Source organism: Oncorhynchus kisutch, linkage group LG13 (assembly GCF_002021735.2).
Source record: "Oncorhynchus kisutch isolate 150728-3 linkage group LG13, Okis_V2, whole genome shotgun sequence".
In the NCBI taxonomy this organism is placed as follows: domain Eukaryota; kingdom Metazoa; phylum Chordata; class Actinopteri; order Salmoniformes; family Salmonidae; genus Oncorhynchus; species Oncorhynchus kisutch.
Window position 1 is genome coordinate 39633404 of NC_034186.2, and position 23654 is coordinate 39657057.

A 23654-nucleotide genomic window follows, 5' to 3' on the forward strand; every position below is an offset into this window, starting at 1 on the left:
TGATATCCTTTTGGTTTTACCATGCGTATAAATAGCGGATCACCTTTCCGCTGGCTGACAGTTGGTCCTTTTTTTTTTTCTTCTCTCCTCTCCTTTCTTCTCACAGGAAACACGTGCAGAACGGGATCACCAAGGAGAAGCATCTGTAAAGGCCTCTCTAGTTCCACCTTCTGGCACGACCTAGATTGTTTCAGACTTAGCTCTAAGTGACTCTCAGGGTCTCGCGAAAAGGATGAAAAAACTATTGATCATTTTTATTTCCGTTTTTTTTTTCTCCCATCGTGTTCTATAGTTTATTTTATTTTATTATATCGCTGTGAATGTTATTTAAGGTGACATTTGTCTTATATTAACATTACGTTTGAAGAAAAAAAAAGTGAGTTTCGGGAATGTTCTCTCGTGTAGCCTACCAGGACGTTTAGAATTAGTGTCATCCCTAACGAACACTCACCAGACAAGTCTAAGCTAGTGATGTTTAGGTATCTAGTCTAGACCTATACAAACTAGATAACGTGCACATGTTAGAGGACTAAAGCGCTCACACAGTATCCATGTCAGAGGTCATCTCTAGTATAGAGAGACCTGTCTTTTTAAAGAGCATTCCTCTTAGAAGCGTAGTGGCTAATTTAGTTTTTACCTCCTCTTATCCCAGGAGTGAAGGCTAAAATACTAAAGGGAAGTATTACATCTTGTCACTACCGCAGGTGTGAGAGAGTGCATGTAATTGGCTGGCTTTGTTTTACCAACGTGTATTGATTTTCATATCATTGCACAGGTCGATACTGAACACAGCCTGACCTGCATTATTTGAAGAGCCACGTCAGTGTAGTATTGATGTCTTGCAAATGTGAATTACTCGTGTTCAGATTTTTAAAGGAAACATAAACCTTTCAATTTTTTTTTTTTTTTGCCGTCGATAAATACGCATAAGAAATATTGCTTGCATTCCTGTATCGAAAATGTATTGTCACATTTTCTGTTTTTATAGCATCTGTTGTTGCACTGAAATGAAGGCATACAAGCTAATAGCTGGTTAATGACAGCTGATATACACTACCAGTCAAAAATTTGGACACACTTACACATCCCAGGTTTTTTATTTATTTTTTATTTCTACATTATAAAATCATAGTGAACACATCAAAACTATGAAATAACAGATGGAATCATGTAGTAACCAAATAAGTGTTAAAAATATTTTATATTTGAGATTCTTTAAAGTAGCCACCCTTTGCCTTGATGACAGTTTTGCACACTATTGGCATTCTCTCAACCAGCTTCATGAGGTAGTCACCTGAAATGCATTTCAATTAACAGGTGTGCCTTGTTAAAAGTACATTTGTGGAATTTCTTTCCTCCTTAATGCATTTGAGCCATTCAGTGCCATGGTAGGGTTGGTATACAGAAGATAGCCCTATTTGGTAAAAGACAAAGTCCATATTATGGCAAGAACAGCTCAAATAAGCAAAGAGAAACAACAGTCCAACATTACTGACATGGTCAGTCAATCTGGAAAATTTCAAGAACTTTGAAAGTTTCTTCAAATGCAGTCTTTAATAACCATTAAGCGCTATGATGAAACTGGCTATCATGAGGACTGCCACAGGAAAGGAAGACCCAGAGTTACCTCTGCTGCAGAGGATAAGTTCATTAGAGTTACCAGCGTCAGAAATTGCAGCTCAAATGAATGCTTCACTAAGTTCAAGTAACAGACACATCTCAACATCAACTGTTCAGAGGAGACCGCGTGAATCAGGCTTTCATGGTCTAATTGCTGCAAAGAAACCACTACTAAAGGACACCAATAAGAAGAGACTTGACTGGGCCAAGAAACACGAGCAATGGACATTAGCCTGTGCTTTGGTCTGATGCGTCTAAATTTTTGATTTTTGGTTCAAACCGCTGTGTCTTTGTAAGATGCAGAATATGTGAACGGATGATCTCTGCATGTGTGGTTCTCACCATGAAGAATGGAGGAGGAGGTGTGATGGCATGGGGTGCTTTGCTGGTGACCCGGTCAGTGATTTATTTAGAATTCAAGGCACACTTAACCACCTCATTCTGCAGCGATACGCCATCCCATCTGGTTTGTGCTTAGTGGGATTATATATATTTTTTCAACAGGACAGTGACCCAACAGACCTCCAGGCTGTGTAAGGGCCATTTGAGCAAGGAGAGTGATGGAGTGCTGCATCAGATGACCTGGCCTTCTCAATCACTTGACCTCAACCCAATTGAGATGGTTTGGGATGAATTAGGCTGCAGACTGAAGGAAAAGCAGCCAACAAGTGCTGAGCATATGTGGGAACTCCTTCAAGACTGTTGGAAAAGCATTCCAGGTGAAGCTGGTTGAGAGAATGCCAAGTGTGCAAAGCTGTCATCAAAGCAAAGGGTGGCTACTTTGAAGAATCTCAAATGTTTTGGTTACTACATGATTCTATGTATTATTTCATAGTTTTGATGTATTCTCTATTATTCTACAATGTAGAAAATAGTAAAAATAAAATAAAACATTTGAATGAGTAGCTGTGTCCAAACTTTTGACTGGTACTGTAGCTGAAATCGATTGATTGGGTTGAGCATCAACCTTATGATTTCGTGGAAAGAAATGGATTTGACTCATCTTAATAACCAATATGTTGGTAGTTCACAGAAAGCAAAGGGCCCTTGTGTAAAAGAAGATCAAAATCAAATATTTAAAAAACATATATGCACATATGATATTCAGGAATGCATGACACTACAATGGTTTTTGGAATGTGCTATGAAGTCATTTTTTAATAACACAAATGAAGAAAGAACTACATAATCGTATCCTTTATCAATGTGCAGAACTCATCTTTAAAAAAGTGAAGTCATTCAAGCAGACACCACCACACAGTCCAAAAGGTTTGGTTATCCTCTTTGCATTTGAATGTGCTCCTGGTTGTGTGTGCCTGTGTGCTGCGAATCTCCAGGTTTTTCTTTGCTGTGACTTAGAGGGGGTGCTGTCCTTTATGATCAAATTCAAGCTCTTTCGTTATGATGAACAGCATGCTTGTGCTGGAACAGTCCACAGATGTGGGCAGGTAGAAGTGTTCATAGTTGTGGTCTTTCAGTCCCCAGCTACCACTAGTGCCAGTGCCCAGCATAACCTAGCTTTTGATTTTACATTCAAACATTGTCATTATTATTCTAGTTTTTTTTTTTTAATTGCTGCTGTTTCTGAGAACACTGTTTTGTAATCCAGTCGTGTCCCTTTTCCTGTGTATGCATCTGTTAATTGTTAGATACACATGATGAGGTGCCCTGATTTCTCCCGTGGTACTGTCCACGAAGACGTGTGCACTTTTCCTCCACCTCGGCCCAGCTCTCTCCCGGTCTGTCCTCTCCACCAGACATAAAACACCAACAACCTGATTGGCTTTGTGAGGTGAAACTACTCACAGCAAATTCACACAAAAAAAAGTTAAGAGTAGCAGTCAGTCATTTTAAGTTTAATTTCGAGGCAGATTTCGCTGTTCTTTTTGACCAGCATTGAATACAAAAAGTCCATCCACGGTTCAGGATGAAAATGTGAAAACATTTTGTGGAAGAAGTATTGTTCTATGCATTTCCTTTTGATAGTTTAATGCTTTAAGAATGTGCCAAAAATATTGATCTTTATCACCGAGAAGTGTTCTGATGAGAGGCCTGGTTGAGACCCGAGTGGCTGGAGGAGAAAGAGGGAGGTTGTAGTGAATATGAAGGGCTTACACCACACAGGGGTTTCTTACAAATTGCACTTGTCATTTGTTTTGTTTATTAGGGGGGGAAAAAATTCAGGGAGAATTATCATTTGTAAGAAATCTGGGCACTTAAAAGTTTCAATCTGACCACTTTCTAAATACAACCACTTGGGAATGACAGGCACTTACTCTTTTGTAATACATTTTTTAAATAATTACATTCAACCAGTGTTATTGTATCATGTTTTCCCTTAAGATAAAACATGTGAATTAAAAAAAAGAAACCTGCGTCTGACTTATTTCAACAAATTAATTTATTCTTTGTCATTTTTCATTGCAAGAATCAAGTTTACGTGGACCAGGTAAAACAGTCGAGACAAAGGTAAAATGTAGGTGTTGGACAAAAAGAGTCTTGAGAGTTCAAGTCGGTGCAGTTTAGCATAGTGTGCTTCAATAAATAAAAATGTAAATATATATACCAGTTTTTTACCTTGTGTTGATAGGTGAATCTTACCAGTCCATTTGCTCTCACTGACTGCGAGAGCGTTATGGGATTCCTACATGTGATACTGCATGCCAACCACAGCACACAAGCGTTGTCTCCTCTGCCCTCAAGATCAACGACCGTAAGGGATATAGACGAAGACGAGGGACAACACATTGACATTACCAGACTCCGTCCAAAAGGTCCAATTTGATCTACCAACGTCATGTCTTAAGACTTTAATTGATGAGAGCAAGGGGGGATTTCAACGTGCTGTGTCTGCACATCGATGTAGAGCTCACCGTGTTGCAATAGACATGTCCAGATAATCTCCCAACACGATTCTGTCTCAGTCTGTGACCTTACTGCAACACTGCATACATCTGATTAACATATTTGTGGGAGGGGAGGGTCTAATGTTTTCACATTTTAAAAAGGGCATTTGTAATCAAAACTAAGTAAGTCGCATACTGTAGTAACACTAGTAAACTAGTCTACAAAGGGGTGAAACCGAGAAAAAAAAAGAAAAAAAAATCCATTCTATAACCGTACTTACTCTAGTGATGGCAATGGGTAGTATGGGGGACAATTTATCATTCTAAATGCATGTTCTTATTCATACATACACTGCCTTCAGAAAGTATTCACACCCACCCCTCAACCTTTTCCACATTGTTGTGTTACAGCCTGAATAAAACATTTATTAAATTGAGATTGTGTGTCACTGGCCTACACACAATACCCCATAATGTCAAAGTGGAATTATGTTTTTAGATATTTTTTACAAATTAATTACAAAAGAAAACCTGTAATGTCTTGAGTCAGTAAGTATTCAACCCCTTTGTTATAGCAAGGCTAAATAAGTTCAGGAGTAAAAATGTGCTTATTAACAAGTCACATAAGTTGCATGGATTCACTCTGTGTGCAATAATAGTGGTTAACATGTAAGGTCCCTCAGTCGAGAAGTGAATTTCAACCACAAAGGCCAGGGAGGCTTGCCAAGGCCTCGCAAAGGGCACCTAGGAAAAAAAAAAAAAAAAGAGCAGACATTGCCTTTGAGCATAGTGAAATTATTACACTTTGGATGGTGTATCAATACACCCAGTCACTACAAAGATAAAAGCGTCCTTTCTAACTCAGTTACCGGAGGAAGCAAACGGCTCAGGGATTTCACAACAGTTAAGAGTTTAATGGCTGTGATAGGAGAAAACTGAGCATGGATGATCAACATTGTAGTTACACCACAATACTAATCTAAATGACAGAATGAATAGAAGGAAGCTTGTACACAAAAATACTCCAATACTGCAAAAAAAATGTGAGAAAGAAATTAACTAAGCGCTTTGTTTGGGGAAAATCCAACACATCACTGAGTACCACTCTCATATTTTCAAGCATGGTGGTGGCTGCATCATGTTATGGGTATGCTTGTCATCCGCAAGGACTAGGGAGTTTTTTAGGATAAAAATAAACAGACTAAAGCTAGGCACAGACTAAATCCTAGAGGAAAACCTGGTTCAGTCTGCTTTCCAACAGACACTGGGAGTTTCAAGGCCAAATATAGACTGGAGTTGCTTATCAAGACGACATTGAATGTTCCTGAGTTGCCTAGTTACAGTTTTGACTTAGTCGTCTTGAAAATCTATGGCAAGACTTGAAAATCGCTGTCTAGTAATGATCAACAATCATCTTGACAGAGCTTGAAGAATTGTATAAAGAGTAATGTGCAAATATTGTACAATCCAGGTGTGTAAAACTGACAGCTGTATTCACTGTCTAAGGTGATTCTAACATCTGACTCAGGGTTGTGCAAAAAAATTACTACAAAATCTTAAAACATTTTTTCACTTTGTCATTATGGAGTATTGTGTGTAGATGGGTGAGGAAAAAAAACAATTTAATCCATTTTGAATTCAGGCTGTAACAACAAAATGTGGAATAAGTCAAGGTGTATGAATACTTTCTGAAAGCATTATTTAATTAGTTAATTGGGATTAAAGAAAAAAAATTATCCTATAGAAAAATAAATCTAGTCAGGGTGACCAAATATATCAACCATCCATCCAAACAATATTACCAAGTCTCACTGCTACTCCTGCACACTCATGCTACTCCATAGCTGCCCAAGAAGACGACCCATTGTAGTTTGGCAAAATTCACACTATAGGGCACTGAGGAGTGAGCTGTGGGTATAGAAATGTTCAATCTTACATCAACCCCTAGTACCTATTCCTTATGGAGAGGACTGGATAGGTATAAGCAAACTGGTGAAAATGTCACCTAGCCTATCTGAGCACAAGGTAACACTATTACCATATTTCTGACACCTATCAAATTCTCTCAGATCATAGGGGAAAATAGGGTTTAGGGACTAGGAGTTGATGTGGGATTGGGCGTACGAGGAAATGTTTGACATCTGATTTCACGGGGACAGGAAGACCAGAGTGCATTCTGACTTGACAGCCATTGAAGGAACTGACTAGATGGCTAAGCTTGGCAGAGAGAAATGATTCAACACGTTTCATTTCCAAAGAGGAACAAAGGACATAGATTGGGTGGTAAAAAAAGAAAAAAAAGATGAGCTGCATGGTCCGCCCCCGTTTTGTTACTGGCTAGAGCTCGTTGTCGGTGTGAGTGAGGAGTCTGAATGAGGAAGAGGAGTGTCTTAATGCTGCTTGGTCTTGGGCGTTGTGATTCTGCGCACCACACTGTAGAGAACCACAAAGTGCTGAAGAGAGAGAAAAATGTGAGGAAGTCATTACCCAGCTAGCACATAATGTTCTGAGAACCATATATTTAAAGAGCTTGTGAGAGCGTAGTTGTCCTATGGTTATTTTGCATACAACCTTTCCACAACCTTCTGGGAATGGTGCAGGATACCCAGCTAGCACATAACGTTAACCACAGAACCATGTTTCTTAGGTGGGAATTTCAATACTTCAGCATAACGTTTGATACAGGTTTCCTCATGGTTCTACTTAAAGTAATGCTCTGAAATTGTTCAGAGAACATTAAAAAAACAACGTTCTTCTGTGGGAATTTCAGTACTTACTATTAAACAATGTTGAAAGAACGTTCTAAGAATGTTAAGACCATACATTTCATTCTCAGTGTCAACAAAACTCTATCCTCTATTTTGTAAAGTGTGGTCAGGTGTGTTGGCCATGCCTCGACAAATTGGCCACACCTGATCTTAACCCGTGCTGTTTTACTTTGAAGTGGGTTTGTTTAAATACACAAAAAAGAACAGCTAGCTCCATATTGGTTGCGCAGTGCTCTAATTCCATGGACAGAGAAAAGAAGATCATAGGTTCGAATCTCCCTGACGCCATGACACAAAATGAAATGTGTTTGCATGATTAATGCCTAAGCAAATATATTTCCATATGTCTTATCTGTGCTTGGAGTTCAAAAGTTATACCAAAATAAGCAGTGTTATTAAAAGTCTTATTGAAACTATTTCTCAGAAAGTTATTTAATTACCTATAATTTCCATTTTCAGGGAACCATAGTAAAACATTCTCAAAACCTCCCTGCAACCTAAAAAGTAACGTGCCCAGAACAGCCAAATGTTACCGGTCAGGAAACGTAGTGCTTTGTTCCTAGAACCAATGGAAACGTATATGTTTCCATAACTTCCATGGAACCAAATGTGCTAGCGGAGTATTGTTAACCCCTTAAATAACCAGGTAAGCAGAACTCAGAAGAAAGCATTCATCTGATTTACAGCACTGACCGGGGTAGGAGTTGCAGGGTTAGGCTAGGTCAACAGACTAATGACCATACACCAAAATAACATTAGTAGCCATCAGAATGCGGATGTTGTATCGATACATACCTGGATGGACAGATATATCACTCCGAGGTAAGCTGCGATGCAGAATGCCAGAAGCAGGTCAAAGATGGCTGGTTTCACCCTGTTAGGAAAGTGGAAAAATAAAATGACAAGTGTAAAAGGGAAAGAAAAAAGATACAAAAGCAAGCTGAAGAGGTTTGAAATTATAATCAATAGGCTTTTGCTCTATTGCACTACAGCTCAGCAGCCATAACATCTACCTGTAAGCATTCATGGTCTGTTTGAGCTGATCGTAGAAGACAAACTCTGGGTCTCTGGGGGGGGGGGGGGAGAAAAAAGATTGCATTTGTAACATCATCCATTTCTAAACCATACAGGTCATTTGTTCAATGAACAACAGTAAATAGAAATAGTGTTAAAATCACATTCGTCCCAGACTATTTGATCCTTACAATTGATCTTGTACAATAAAAGGAGTGATTCTGTCACAGTTTTTGACCACCATGAGGACTCTTAGTAGTTCTGTGATTCCTCCAAGGTAAACACGGCAGAACCACTAGCTGTGGCCAGTCTAGAGGACCATTGACACCCTGTATTAGCCGTAACGCAGAGGTCAGTGACTGGTCACCTCTTGTCAGCCTTGACGTAGTGCCTGCGGACGTCCTTCAGGTACCGTCCCAGGTGGTACTCCAGGGTGCTGACCACGCTGCTGTCCTTGTCCACCAGCTGGGCAGCCCGTGGCTGGGCTGTCAGCCAGTCCACCACCGACGACAGCTGCTCCTCCTGCATCTGCTGGCCGTGCAGGCAACACACACAGACACACACTCATAATCAGTGGCGTATAGTACACACCTTGACACGCACTTGTCTTGACACACACACATCGTGACGCCGACTAACTGTCCATGCTATAACAGCTACACACTAACACTAGCCTAAGAGGACCACTGGTTGCCCACTGCTCAGGCCAAGCCTCAGGTCAAAGTCCTGGTGTGTATAACAGCCTTTCAAAAAGGCTTGATTAAGGTCATGTCAGACAGAGCCTCACAGTGAGGGGACAGTAGGGTCAAGCCACGTCCAATCACTCACCATTTGTTCAGTGAAAATCTGTAGGTCACCTGGGGCACCCTGGACACATGAGAGAGAGAGCGAGAGCGGTCAAACCTGATGTGCAGGACAAAGAGCAACCCACACTGAACAAAAATAAAAACGCAACATGTAAAGTGTTGGTCACATGTTTAATGAGCTGAAATAAATGATCCCAGAAATGTTCCATACGCACAAAAAGCATACTTCCCTCAAATTTCAAGCACAAATTGGTTTACATCCCTGTTACTGAGCATTTCTCCCTCGCCAAGATAATCCACCTGACAGGTGTGGCATATCAAGAAGCTGATTAAACAGCATGATCATTACACAGGTGCACATTGTGCTGGGGACAATAAAAGGCCACTTTAAAATGTTCAGTTTTGTCACACAACACAATGTCAGAGAAGTCTCAATTTGAGGAAGTGTGCAAATGGCATGCTGACTGCAGGAATGTCCACCAGAGCTGTTGCTAGAGAATTTAAGGTTCATTTCTCAACCCTAACATGCCTCTAACGTTTTAGAGAATTTGGCAGTACGTCCAACTGGCCTCACAATTGCAGACCCCTTGTAACCACACCAGCCCAGGACCTCCACATCCAGCTCAGTCACCTGCAGGATCATCTGAGGGGGGGGGGGGGGGGGGGATGCTGAGGAGTATTTGTCTGTAATAAAGCCCTTTTGTAAGGAAAAACAAATTCTGATTGGCTGGGCCTGGGTCACCAGTGGGTGGGCCTTTATTTAACTAGGCAAGTCAGTTAAGAACCCATTCTTATTTACAATGACGGCCTACCCAGGCCAAACCCAGACGACGCTGGGCCAATTGTGCACTTCCCTATTGGTCTCCTAATCACGGCCGGTTGTGATACAGCCCGGAATCGAACCAGGGTCTGTAGTGATGCCTCTAGCAATGAGATGCAGTGCCTTAGACCTTAGCCCTCGACTCCCATGGCTGGACCCCTGCCCAGCCATTTGAAATCCATAGATTAGGGCCTAATGAATTTGATTTCATCTGACTGAGTTCCTTATATGACCTGTGACCAAGTAAAATCTTTGAAATTGTGGCATGTTTTTTTCAGTATAAATATCGAAAGCAACATGAAAAACGTCCATCGACTTTCATGACGTGGCTTTCAATATTGAAAACGTGTATGGTGACGCCGACATGTTCTACATATCTTTACCTTCTCCGTGAGGTTGTAGATGACTCTGGCCAGCGACTCTGCAATCAGCTTTGTGTTCCTGCTGAGCTTTCTCAGATCCACATGAGGTCTGTAACAGTAAATCACAGTTCAATTATCCAGCAATCAAGAGCAACTCAACTCTGCAACACACCGATGGAGAATGTGAGGGGAGCACAGACAGTCCACTACACTGGGCGGGGAGGTGGGGTGGAGGGGTGGTGGCAATGAGAAGGTTGGGAGGACAGACGGTTCACTACAGCGGGACGAAGGGGCACAATCCCAAATCAACCCGGTAGCCCAGTGTTTCTCAACCTTTTATTTTATTCCAGGGGCCAGCAAGCCATGTTCCCATCTCCTTGAGGGACTGCTAACAATACAACTAAACACAGTATTAGTAACAGTTCATACTCCGGCAAGCAACATCACTTCATCAGATTTTAAGCAACATGGTATTAACTCCACCTTGCTGTGAGGCAGATCTACAAAAAAAGTCCCACATCTACTCTGATCTAAGTACCAAAGGCAGCAATGTGTGTAGGCTTTCGTTCAAGCCTAGCACTTACACACCTGATTCAATAGATCCTAATGAGCAGTTGATTCTTTGAATGAGGTGTGAAAGGTGAGCTGGGTTTAGGCAGGGGTTGGGGGTTGTGGATGGGGGGGTTTGGATGCTCGGTCTCTTGGTCGGACTGCAGTAATAAACCCACCCAGCAGGGGGCTCTCCCGCTCCATGTTCAGAAGACACTGACCGCACGTCCATGATGCTGGAGCGCTGCACCTCGCGGTGGCTGTTGAGGTGGGACAGCGTGAAGGCCGGCAGCCGGCGGATCCCGAAGCGCTCATGTTCCCACGCCAGTGTGTCGTCCGCCAGGTTTATCTTCTTGTGCACCATTGAGAACTTGACCTCTGGGTACTGGTTGGACGCCACCTAGGGGACAGGGTTTAGAGGGACAAAAAACGTACAGTATGGAACTTTGAGTGTACATGTAATGTGCCACGAGTGATCAATATATATATATCATTATAAACTGGGCGGAATGCTGATTGGCTGACAGCCGTGGTATATCAGACAGTATAACACGGGTATGACAAAACACTTCTTTTTACTGCTCTAATTGTGTTGGTATGCAATTTATAATAGCAATAAGGCACCTCGGGGGGGGGGGGGGGGGGGGGGGGTTGTGATATATGGTCAATATACCACAGCTAAGGGCTGTATCCAGGCATTCCTTGTTGCATCGTGTGTAAGAACATCCCTTAGCTGTGGTATATATTTTTTTAATGTAGTTTACCTTTATTTAACTAGGCAAGTCAGTTAAGAACAAATTCTTATTTTCAATGACGGCCTAGGAACAGTGGGTTAACTGCCTGTTCAGCTCAGGGATTTGAACCTTTCAGTTACTAGTCCAATGCTCTAACCACTAGGCTACCCTGCCACCCATATACTATATTGGCCATATACCACACCCCCTCCTGTGAATAACATTAATATATATGTTATTCACAGATGTATAATTAAGCAATAAGGCAGGAGGGGGTGTGGTAAAGGTTGCATGACCTCCATATATACAAACAATTCTACAAAAACAGTTATTATCTATGAAATGTATGTGGTTGGTGTGATGGTCCTTACAGTCTCCAGCTCTTTGAGCAGGGCATACTGGGCGGTTCCCTCTTTAGGGGGTTTGGACACGTGAAGGTGCAGACTGTCCCCGTTCCCCAGGGTGTCCAGACACAACACAAATGCCACATTGTCCTGCAACAGACTAGAGTCTGCAGAGAGGGTGGACAGGATAGAGATAAAAGGGAGAAAGGAAAAGAGAGCCTGTTTACACTGCCATATCTAACCAAATATACATTTCCATGATTCATGCATGACCTCCATTTAATAACACTTGTGGCTGGGTTCATGTTTCATTCCATTTCATTCCCAGTGTGTATTGTACAGATGTCCTTCTGTGTTCCACTGTAGCAGTCAAAATAGCCATCCTGTAACCGAGTCTACAGCCTCATGTCAGCTTAGTGTACCTGTATGGTCCAGGTTGTCCTCCAGCCAGCGCTTGGTGCCTTGGTAGTTGAACTTCCCTCCTCCAGAGACAAAGAAAAGCAGGTTGTATCTAAGAAGACAGCAGGTGTGTTAGAAACGACAGGAGAGGACATTCTTATCAATGTGGATATTCACACCCCTCGACTTATTCCACATTTTGTTGTGTTACAGCCTGATTTCAAAAAAGGATTAAATATGTTTTTTTTCCCACCCATCTACACACAACACCCCATAATGACAGTGAAATTTTAGCAAATGTATTGAAAGAAAACACAGAAATACCTCATTTACATACAGTACCAGTCAAAAGTTGACACACCTACTCATTCCAGGGTTTTTCTTTATTTTTTACATTGTAGAATAATAGTGAAGACATCAACACATATGGGATCATGTAGTAACCAAAAAAGTGTTAAACAAATCAAAATATATGTTATATTTCAGATTCTTCAAAGTAGCCACCCTTTGCCTTGATGACAGCTTTGCACACTCTTGGCATTCTCTCAATCAGCATAATTTTTTAATTGAAACTTTATTTAACTAGGCAAGTCATTTAAGAACAAATTCTTATTTACAATGACGGCCTACCCCGAACGACGCTGGGCAAATTGTGCCCCGCCCTATGGTACTCTTAATCACAGCCGGATGTGATTCAGCCTGGATTCGAATCAGGGACTGTAGTGATGCCTCTTGCACCGAGATGCACTTGGGAGCAGCGGTCTACCTGGAATGCAATTCAATTAACAGGTGTGCCTTGTTAAAAGTTCATTTGTGGAATTTCTTTCCTTCTTAATAACGCATTTGAGCCAATCAGTTGTGTTGTGACAAGGTAGGCATGGTATACAGAAGATAGCTCTATTTGGTAAAAGACAAAGTCCATATTATGGCAAGAACAGCTCAAATAAGCAATGAGAAAAGACATTCCATCATTACTTTAAGACATGAAGGTCAGTCAATATGGAAAATGTCAAGAACTTTGAAAGTTTCTTCAACTGCGGTCGCAAAAACCATCAAGCGCTATGATGAAACTGGCTCTCATGAGGACCACCACAGGAATGGAAGACCCAGAGTCACCTCTGCTGCAGAGGAGAAGTTCATTACAGACACATCTCAACATCAACTGTTCAGAGGAGACTGCGTAAATCAGGCCTTCATGGTCGAATTGTTGCAAAGAAACCACCACTAAAGGACACCAATAAGAAGAAGAGACTTGCTTGGGCCAAGAAACACAAGTAATGGACATTAGACTGTGCTTTGGTCTGATGAGTCCAAATTTGAGATTTTTGGTTCCAACCACCATGTGTCTGTGAGAAACAGGTTAGGTGAACGGATGATCTCCACATGTGTGGTTCTCACCGTGAAGCATGGAGGGGGAGGTGTGATGGTGTTGGGGTGCTTTGCTGGTGACACTGATTTATCTAGAATTCAAGGCACACTTCAACAGCATGGCTACCACAGCATTCTGCAGTGATACGTCATCCCATCTGGTTTGTGCTTAGTGGGACTATCATTTGCTTTTCAACAGGACAATGACCCAACACATCTCCAGGCTGTGTAAGGGCTATTTGAGAAAGAAGGAGAGTGATGGAGTGCTGCATCAGATGACCTGGCCTCCACAATCACCCAACCTCAACCCAATTGAGATGGTTTGGGATGAATTGGACCGAGTGAAGGAAAAGCAGCCAACAAGTGCTCAGCATATGTGGGAACTGCTTCAAGACCGTTGGAAAAAGAATAAAGAAAAACCCTGGAATGAGTAGGAGTGTCAACTTTTCACTGGTACTGTAAGTATTCACACAGAGTCACAGCGATTACAGCTGAGAGTCTTTCTGGGTAAGTCTCTAAGAGCTTTACACACCTGGATGGTGCAACATTTGCCCATTATTCTTTTTAAAGTTCTTCAAGGTCTGTCAAACGGGTTGTTGTAGACAACCATTTTCAGGTCTTGCCATAGATTTTAAATTAGATTTAAGTCAAAACTGAAACATGGCCACTCAGGAACATTCACTATCTTCCTGGTAAGCAACTTCACTGTAGATTTGGCCTTGTGTTTTACGTTATTGTCCTGCTGAAAGGTGAATTCACCAGATTTTCCTCTAGGATTTTGCCTGCGCTTAGCTTCATTCGGTTAATTTTTAATCCTGAAAAACTCCCCAGTCCTTAACGATTAAATACATACCCATAACATGATGCTGCTGCCACTATGCTTGAACATATGGAGAGTGGCACTCATTAATGTGTTGTATTCCATTTTCCCAAACAAAACACATTGTAGTTTGGAAAAAAAGTGAATTGCTGTGCCACATTTTCTGCTGTATTACTTTAGGGCCTTGTCGCAAACAGGATGCATGTTTTGGAATATTTTTATTCTGTACAGGCTTCATTCTTCTCCCTCTGTCAATTAGGTTAGTATTGTGGAGTAACTACAATGTTGTTGATCCATCCTCAGTTGTTTATCTCCTATCACAGCCATTAAACTCTAACTGTTTTAAAGTCACCATTGGCCTCATGGTGAAATCCCTGAGCGATTTCGTTCCTCTCCGGCAACTGAGTTAGGAAGGATGCCTGCATCTTTGTAGTGACTGGGTGTACACCATCCAAAGTGTCATTAATAACTCCAACAAGCTCAAAGAGATATTCAATGTCAGCATTTTTTTTTAACCCAACTACCAATAGCTTCCCTTCTTTGCGAGGCATTGGAAAACCTCCCTGGTCTTTATGATTGAATCTCTGGTTGAAATTCAATGCTCGACTGAGAGACCGTATATATAATTCTATGCAGAAATGAAGTAGTCATTCAAAAATCAACTTAAACACTATTATTACACACAGAGTGAGTCCATGCAATATATTATGTGACTTGTTAAGCAAATGTTTACTCCTGAACTTATTTAGGCTTGACATAACAAAGGTGTTGAATACTTACTGACTCAAGGCATTTCAGCTTTTCATTTGTAATTAACTTGTAGAAATGTAGAAAAACAATTCCTCTTTGACATTATGGGGTATTGTGTTTCGGCCAGTGACAATCAAATCTGAACTTCATCCATTTTAAATTAAGGCTGTAACAACAACATTTGTAAAAAGTCAAGGGGTATGAATACCTTCTTAAGGCACTGTACATGTTGGGAAAGCGAATGTCAAAACATACTGTATAATATCATAGGGGAAAGTCTACACTCAGTTAAAATGTGTCTCAATACAGAGGTCACGTAAATCTGCAATTTCTCTGCAACACATAACTGTACTTTTGCGTCCTGAACGACTGCACCTTTCTCCCCTGCTCTCTCTATGTAGGAGGGGCTTCGTGCAGTCTTGTTCCTTTTTACTAGTGACATGCAAACAGACCATATGCAAAGTTACCAGTGGTTACTGGTTAGCATTTTCATTCGGTCAGCATGGAGAATACGCCAACACAAGAGCTCACCTAACACCATGGAGAACAGCCAGTGTGCCATTACGCCAACACATTTACACTAACGTGGTCCCTCATCTCAAACAGCAGTTTTTTTAAGGACTTAGCACTCACACTCCAGAGTACACTTCGTCTAGGAATAGACAGATATCTTCTAAGAACCACATCCTTTCTACTCCATTACTAAAACTAATCGACTCTTAAAAGCGAAGTACACAGGAAGAGCTGTTGTTTTCTGACCACTGTCAAGAGGCATATTATTTTAGTTTTGAGTTTTACATGTGGAGTACGATTTTCCTAAAGGGTGTGGAATGCTTAGACACAAGGAAAGAAATGTGTGGATAGCATTGTAATAAGCCTGATTTCTCTGAGGAGCTGTGGACCTGTGTTGCTCACCCAGCGTGTGTCCTCTTGTAGGTGTAGAGTCTGGAGAAGAGCCTGGCTAACTCCAGCAGCATAGACACCCCACTGCCGTTAGAGTCTGCTCCATAGGACAGCCACTGGACAGGACAACAACAAAGTCAACACATTTAATTAGCATCTTCTGGTGGAGGAGAATTCTGCAACATAAATAAATATAACTATCATATAGTAAAAAATATTATAAATATAGCATATCATAGAATATATTGAGGTGTATTAAAGGAGAGCTGGGTGTACCGGAGCGACACCAAAGGAGTCATAGTGAGCCACCAGGACAATGGTGGGCAGGTCCTCTCCCCCAGTTCCAGCCAGTCGCCCCTAGGAGAGGTATACACAAGTATATTGTAGATCAGTTCTATAACATCTCGAAACAATAATATACTACTATGTTAATGTTCTGTGTTATGTCATGTTTCATGTGGACTCCAGGAAGAGTAGCTGCTGCTTTAGCAACAGTTAATGTGGATCCTCATAAAATACTACATTTACTTTCATATAAGATGACAGCAAAGTATGTAGCCAAGGGTATGAGACTTAAGACATCAATAAAGACAGGCATGGAATGCTACCACAAGGACTTAAACCCATTATGTGAAACAATGCCATATGAATTAGGTAGAAAGGAACACAAGGCCTCAGGAAATCTACTGGAGTCCCCTAATCTCCTACTACAGGGCTAAATCCATTATTCCCCTGGGTTTGACACCTACCTTAGTTCAACACACACACAGTCTAGAATATCATATAGACCCAAGAATGACACAAGGTTAAGAAAACTAACACGTTATTTGCTTCTAAATCACTTAACACCTTAAGTGTGAGCAGTGTGTTAATGTGAGTACTGCTTCACTGGTAGCCTAATATCATTCAAATATGTCACCCATTAACAGAACCGTGGATGTCTGGACTAGATAAAGCATTAAACAGATAAAGGATAGTGGTTTAACCATAATGATTCTCACCTCTAGACTGGTGATGGCCCAGTCACTCACTGCCTTGCTCTGAGCCCCACTCGTCACCATCTGAAAGCCATTTGCTGTGGCTGTGTGGATCAGCACTGTGAAGACATGGGGGAAAAGGGGTCATTAAATACCATGAAAGAATTTCACTGGAAAGAATTTCCTCTGACAGCGTTTCGACCGACAGTTTTCAACACAACATTTGTAAATGTCCTGCACCTTCAGCTGCAGAGGAGGAGCCCTGGGAGGAGGAGGAGGTGAGGGTCTGTGTGTAGATGGAGAGCAGCTCATCATCCTCCAGAGCAAAGTAAACCGGAACAATGGTCTCTGTGGCCAGCATCTCTGGCTCCAGCTCCATGAACTGCTACAACGTAGAAGAATAAGGAATGCCGGGTTATCATTCACAAGACAACAACACTACCAGGGAAGCAGTGTGAATGTGAAACAGCATAACATTTGGACACTTTGGCCTACTTCACTCCAGCAAGTCTGTTTTTTCAAGTTTTGCTTTGAGTTACAACTGATAAGGAGGGAGTGTTGTGACTGACAGTTTTCCTTGAGTGTAAGAGAAACGAACTTTACAAGAACACCAAAGGAGCTCTAGCTTTAAAAGCAACTCAGGACCTTGCCTCTTGATTTGACTAGTTTGATGAACAGCCATAAAACCCACTCATAAGGCATTATAATGCATTATTACCTGTACTATGTCCTGCGGCATGGTGGACATATTCTTGGGGAGAATGATGACCACAGCCCCAGCGGACTGGCGCAGGGCTTTCTGGTATCTCTCATAGGAGAAGTCCACAAGCCGCATGATGACACAGCGGCGGCTTAGCACTTCCGCCTCCACTGTGCGCGCTTCTGTGTTCAATATGGCATTCCTGGTCCCTGGGAATCACAAGTGGGATCCGATCAGTTGGGGAGGGATGTGTGGAAACACCATTGATGCTATGCTGTAGGCTATTAGGCAGGGCAAACTCGTTTTTGTGATTTCTGGTATTTCATCAAAACATATCAATCACAGCACTTTTTTTTTTTTTTTTCATCATTCAGAAGTTTACCTCTGACTAAGTACAACACCATTGGAAATGAATGTTGAAAGTTACATTTATATTCCTAAAACTTAAGTTGAAAATTATGCCGCCACTGTTTCCTGTTCACAAGAGATTTTGATAAAGAGCCCAATGTCAAAACACAGTTTTGACGTGTCCAAATCAACAACAAGAAACAGTTTGTCATAGTGAAAATTCAAAACATAAAATGTACCATCTACACACACATATGCAACAATAGTAATCATATTACTTGGAATATTTTTTAAAGCAGCTTGTTCACTGCACCCGCACCAAAAACCCTGTTGCTTTGACAAGTGGTAATAAATCACTCATATTGATTAGGCGGGAAATCAGGTTGTACACGCTGTTGATACTACCACAACTCAAATACCACATGGAAACTGGAGATATTTTTTGCATCACTGTTCTATAACTAAGCTTTGTTGTACAATTAAAAAAGGTCAAATACACTGCATTTCAAACAGTCAGCAAAAATCTAATGAATTCAGGGCGTGTGAAATTATACATAGGCTAAATATAAGCCTTCCACAACCATAAAACCCACTAAAAATTTAATCAAAATAGTTTAAGCAGTTTTTTCGCAATAATCACTGATCTGGCTTTCACGTCTATGAAAATGCCTTTTGTTGCAAATTTAAGATGAACCAATCATAATGGACATTCACTTATTGTAGCAGGCATTATAGAAAATGAACACAGAAATCCTGGTTGAGAATGAAACGACTGAACAGCACAGCAAGTAAGTGAAAGAAATAGGTTTTGATTATGTTTTACTGCTAAATGGGGACATACGTAAATGCCAACTAAATATAGTTTTGGTCAGTGTGGTGTGTGTAACCTTTATTTAACAATACAAGTCAGTTAAGAACAAATTCTTATTTACAATGACGGCCCCGACAATGCTGGGCAAATTGTTCGCCACCCTATGGTCCTCCCAATCACGGCTGGATGTGTTACAGCTTGGATTCGAACCAGGGACTGTATTGATGCCTCTTGCACTGAGATCCAGTGCCTTAGACCCTGCGTCCATGTGTGTGTGTTAAATAGTTAACTGTACTAGAATGCTTAAAAAGGCCCCTAAAATGTTAAATATCGGTATCGGGGTTTTTTTTTAAATCAAGGAAAATATTGGATATCAGTATCAGCCAAAAATGTCATATTGGTGCATCACTAGAAATAATTTTGTAATAAGTTGGGTGATTAATAAAAACAGACACAGTAAGACAGGATAACCTTGCCTAATTCCGCTCTTTAACTCAAAATCGAGGTGCCATGTTTCAGTTTTATAGAGATATTTCCATTTGTATAGTCTTAATATCCTTACAGAAAAAATCCCCAAAGCCAAGTCTCTCAAGGGAGTGGAAGAGGAACTGATGCTCTACTGTGTCAAATGCTTTATAAAAATATTTAAAAAATATGAAGCTATCCTCATTTATTAGGTCTGAGTAGTCAAATCTATCTAATACTAGTCTGATATTGTTAGAAATATGTCTGTTCATCATAAGGCAAGACTGTTTCATCAATGACTGCATCCAGGACTTCTTTAATTATTTTTGCAAAATAGTAAGGCTAATATCTTAGTCATTATTAAGAAGACAAACTGGATGCCAGTTATCAATGAGCAGCGCTTCTTTTTTAGGCTTAGGTATCAGTGTTATTAATCCCTGACTCATTGAAGGAGGGAGAACATTTTACAGAGTATTAAAAACAAAGACTTCAAGTAGGAAGGGAGCTACCTGTTCAGAAAATAACTTAAAGGCTAGCATCCCAGAGTCGCCTCTTCACTTTTGAAGTTGAGACTGGTGTTTTGCAGGTACTATTTAATGAAGCTGCCAGTTGAGGACTTGTGAGGCATCTGTTTCTCAAACTAAACACAAATGTACTTGTCCTCTTGTTCAGTTGTGCACCGGGGCCTCCCACTCTTTCTATTCTGGTTAGAATACATTTGTGTTGTTCTGTGAAGGGAGTAGTACATATTATTACACATTAGTAGTACACAGCATTGTACGAGATCTTCAGTTTCTTGGCAACTTCCCGCAATGGAATAGCCTTCTTTTCTCAGAACAAGAATAGACTGACGAGTTTCAGAAGAAAGGTCTTTGTTTCTGGCCATTTTGAGACTGTAATCGAACCCACAAATGCTGATGCTCCAGATACTCAACTAGTCTAAAGAATGCCAGTTTATTGCTTCTTTAAATCAGAAGAACAGTTTTTAGCTGTACTAACATAATTTCAAAAGGGTTTTCTAATGATCAATTAGCCTTTTAAAATGATTAGCTAACACAACGTGCCATTGGAACACAGGAGTGATGGTTGCTGATAATTATGTTATTTCTTTCAAAAACAAGGACATTTTTAAGTGACCCAACACTTTTGAACGGTAGTATATATATATAAATCCAGTTTATTTCAAACTATTTATACTGTGCCTTGCGAAAGTATTCATTCCCCCTTGGCATTTTCCTTATTTTGTTGCCTTACAACCTGGAATTAAAATAGATTTTTGGGGGGTTTGTATCATTTGATTTACACAACATGCCTAACACTTTGAAGATGCAAAATATGTTTTATTGTAAAACAAACAATAAGACAGAAAAAAAAGAACTTGAGCATGCATAACTATTCACCCACCCAAAGTCAATACTTTGTAGAGCCACCTTTTGCAGCAATTACAACTGTAAGTCTCTTGGGATGTCTCTATAAGCTTGGCACATCTAGCCACAGGGATGTTTGCCCATTCTTCAAGGCAAAACTTCTCCAGCTCCTTCAAGTTGGATGGGTTCCGCTGGTGTACAGCAATCTTTAAGTCATCCCACAGATTCTCAATTGGAATGAGGTCTGGGCTTTGACTAGGCCATTCCAAGACATTTAAATGTTTCCCCTTAAACCACTTGATTGTTGCTAAAGCAGTATGCTTAGGGTCATTGTCCTGCTGGAAGGTGAACCTGTCCCAGTCTCAAATCTCTGGAAGACTGAAACAGGTTTCCCTCAAGAATTTCCCTGTATTTAGCACCATCCATCATTCCTTCAATTCTGGCCAGTTTCCCAGTCCCTGCCGATGAAAAACATCCCCACAGCATGATGCTGCCACCACCATGCTTCACTGTGGGGATGGTGTTCTCGAGGTGTTGGGTTTCAGCCAGACATAGCATTTTCCTTGATGGCCAAAAAGCTCAATTTTAGTCTCATCTGACCAGAGTACCTTCTGCCATATTTGGGGAGTCTCCCACCTGCCATTTGGTGAACAACAAACGTGTTTGCTTATTTTTTCTTCAAGCAATGTTTTTTTTCTTCTGGCCACTTCGATAAAGCCCAGCTCTGTGGAGTGTACGGCTTAAAGTGGTCCTATGGACAGATACTCCAATCTTCACGGTGGAGCTTGGCAGCTCCTTCAGGGTTATATTTGGTCTCTTTGTTGCCTCTCTGATTAATGCCCTCCTTGCCTGGTTCGTGAGTTTTGGTGGGCGTCCTTCTCTTGGCAGGTTTCCTTTTTTAAATAATGGATTTAATTGAGCTCTGTGGGATGTTCAACGTTTCAGATCTTTTTTTATAACCCAACCCTGATCTGTACTTCTCCAAACTTTGTCCCTGACCAGTTTGGAGAGCTCCTTGGTCTTCAAGGTGCCGCTTGCTTAGTGGTGTTGCAGACCCTGGGGACTTGTCAGGACAGGTGTATATATACACTGAGATAATGTGACACTTAGATTGCATACAGGTGGACTTGATTTAATTAATTGTGTAACTTCTGAATGTAATTGGTTGCAATAGATCTTATGTAGGGGCTTCATAGCAAAGGGGGTGAAAACATATGCATGCACCACTTTCCATTTTTTTGAATTTTGAAGTTATTTTTTTCATTTCAGTTCACCAATTTGGACTATTTTGTGTATGTCCATCACATGAAATAAAAATATAAATGTATTTAAATTACACGTTGTAATGCAACAAAATAGGAAAAATGGCAAGGGGGTGAATACTTTTGCAAGGCACTGTATTATCCAGTTTATTTTGTAATTCAATTAGTTCCATCTTCTCCTCCCCCGAGAAGTCAGCTGGGGACCTCTGAGAAAGGGAAGTTACCTTAATGATCACCTCTTCTGGTCTTAGCAAGATGACTACCATATTTTATGGAGGTCTTTGGCCACTTCAAATTTAAAGAGCTCCCAGTTCTTGCAATAAGATTTACAAACCCTTTCCCAAAAGTGTGAGAGAAGACCTTTAACCTCAAACTTAACTATATCATTATTTAATAAGGAGCTATTTAGCTACCAGTAGGATGCTCTACCAAATATTTTGACATCAATGCAAATGACCCTATGGTCTATGAAGGGAGTAGTACAAATATTTGTAGTACTACAGTAATGAGCGTAATGTAGCCTAGTGGTTAGAGCGTTGGACTAGTAATCAGAAGGTTGCAAGTTCAAATCCCCGAGCTGACAAGGTACAAATCTGTCCTTCTGCCCCTGAACAGGCAGTTAACCCACTGTTCCTAGGCCGTCATTGAAAATAAGAATTTGTTCTTAACTGACTTGCCTAGTTACATAAAGGTAAAATAAAAACGTCATTGTAACTGATCACAGGACAAATAAAGTGACCAAAGGGGTTCGAGTGTAGAATATTACTACCAAAGGTATTTGTCCTTGTAATGACCCCAGTGGTGTGTTCAGAGCCATGGGAAAGCCAAATATCGTTGCCCCACTTCCAGAAAGTTTGAGAGGTAGTATATCTGCTATCCAACGCATCAACAGATGACACGTCCATTTTCAGTTAAAACCTTGCACATGAATTATACTACAATGATGGCATATCCTAAAATAAGACTTTTATTTCCCCATTTTACCCATATTTTAATTGACAATAGACAATCTGGAGAAATCCAGAAAAAACAAGTGTCACAAGCATATGAAGATGGCTTGCTAGGAAGGTGATGTTCCTCCAGCTACGCCCACATGCAGGAACCTATGGGATGCCCCGAATTGCGGGCCCCAATAACACATTGACACACTGGTTAGCTAGCGCGCTAACGTTAGCTAGCTAGGACTGTGCAATAACAGAGAGCGTTTACTTAGCGAAAGAGTTATGCCTTATATCGTGGTAGCTAACTACAGGACGGCATTTCCATTCAATAATTGCACAAAATACAATTTTTAAATGCTTACCGTACGGTTGTCCCTGCAGGTCATACTGCTGCATGCGGTACACGGTGAATTCATGTGCCGCTTCGGCTGGAAGGGGTGAGACGAGAATCAGTACCGCGGGGATAAACACAATGAAAGTCAGGGGGAAAGAGGACTTAAACATGTTATCGAACACCTCACTAGCCTCCTCAAACATTTTGATATTGGTATTATGGTCTAAACAACAGTAAATTGATAATCTAGGCAGTTGCCGGGTCGAATCTAGTCGCTAGCCTAGCTGTCATTCACTAACACAGTCGCCACAAGTGGATTTTAATATGGCAAAAAGCTTGGCCACCT

General features: G+C 40.9%; 2 protein-coding genes across 8 annotated transcripts in view; one reads left to right on the plus strand and one right to left on the minus strand.

Moving 5' to 3' along the window:
• LOC109902413 (ceramide synthase 1) overlaps positions 1-5302 on the plus strand; it is a 42730-nt gene extending 37428 nt beyond the window's left edge. Inside the window, exon 7 of the mRNA XM_020498738.2 lies at positions 107-5302. Within this exon, the coding sequence (XP_020354327.2) occupies positions 107-149 (43 nt within the window). The 3' untranslated portion in view covers positions 150-5302. The remainder of the gene's footprint in view (positions 1-106) is intronic.
• Positions 2576-23654, minus strand: LOC109902412 (nicalin-1-like). 7 transcript variants are annotated; one of them, XM_031786226.1, is made up of 15 exons: positions 23337-23654; positions 17799-17989; positions 17321-17462; positions 17105-17199; positions 16380-16460; positions 16116-16219; positions 12286-12374; positions 11891-12030; positions 10965-11185; positions 10258-10345; positions 9077-9115; positions 8616-8776; positions 8248-8301; positions 8030-8108; positions 2576-6919 (listed from the first exon to the last, which is right to left on the minus strand). In XM_031786226.1, the coding sequence occupies exons 1-15, from the start codon at positions 23509-23511 to the stop codon at positions 6857-6859; spliced, it is 1722 nt and encodes a 573-aa protein (XP_031642086.1). In that variant the 5' UTR covers positions 23512-23654; the 3' UTR covers positions 2576-6856. The 7 variants fall into 7 exon arrangements, with proteins under 7 accessions (XP_031642086.1, XP_031642089.1, XP_031642085.1 ...); XM_031786229.1 differs by having other exon boundaries at positions 11007-11185; positions 23337-23645; XM_031786225.1 differs by having other exon boundaries at positions 8616-8779; positions 23337-23645.

What these genes read in the sequence shown, in the direction of transcription:
- LOC109902412 (XM_031786223.1), bottom strand. Translation starts at nt 23,511, where the DNA reads ATGTTTGAGGAGGCTAGTGAGGTGTTCGATAACATGTTTAAGTCCTCT. An exon ending in ACTCCTTTGGTGTCGCTCCG is followed by an intron (nt 16,220 to 16,379) that starts GTACACCCAGCT and finishes TGTCCTGTCCAG; the next exon opens with TGGCTGTCCTATGGAGCAGA. An exon ending in TGCTCAAAGAGCTGGAGACT is followed by an intron (nt 11,186 to 11,890) that starts GTAAGGACCATC and finishes CCTGTCCCCTAG; the next exon opens with GTGGCGTCCAACCAGTACCC.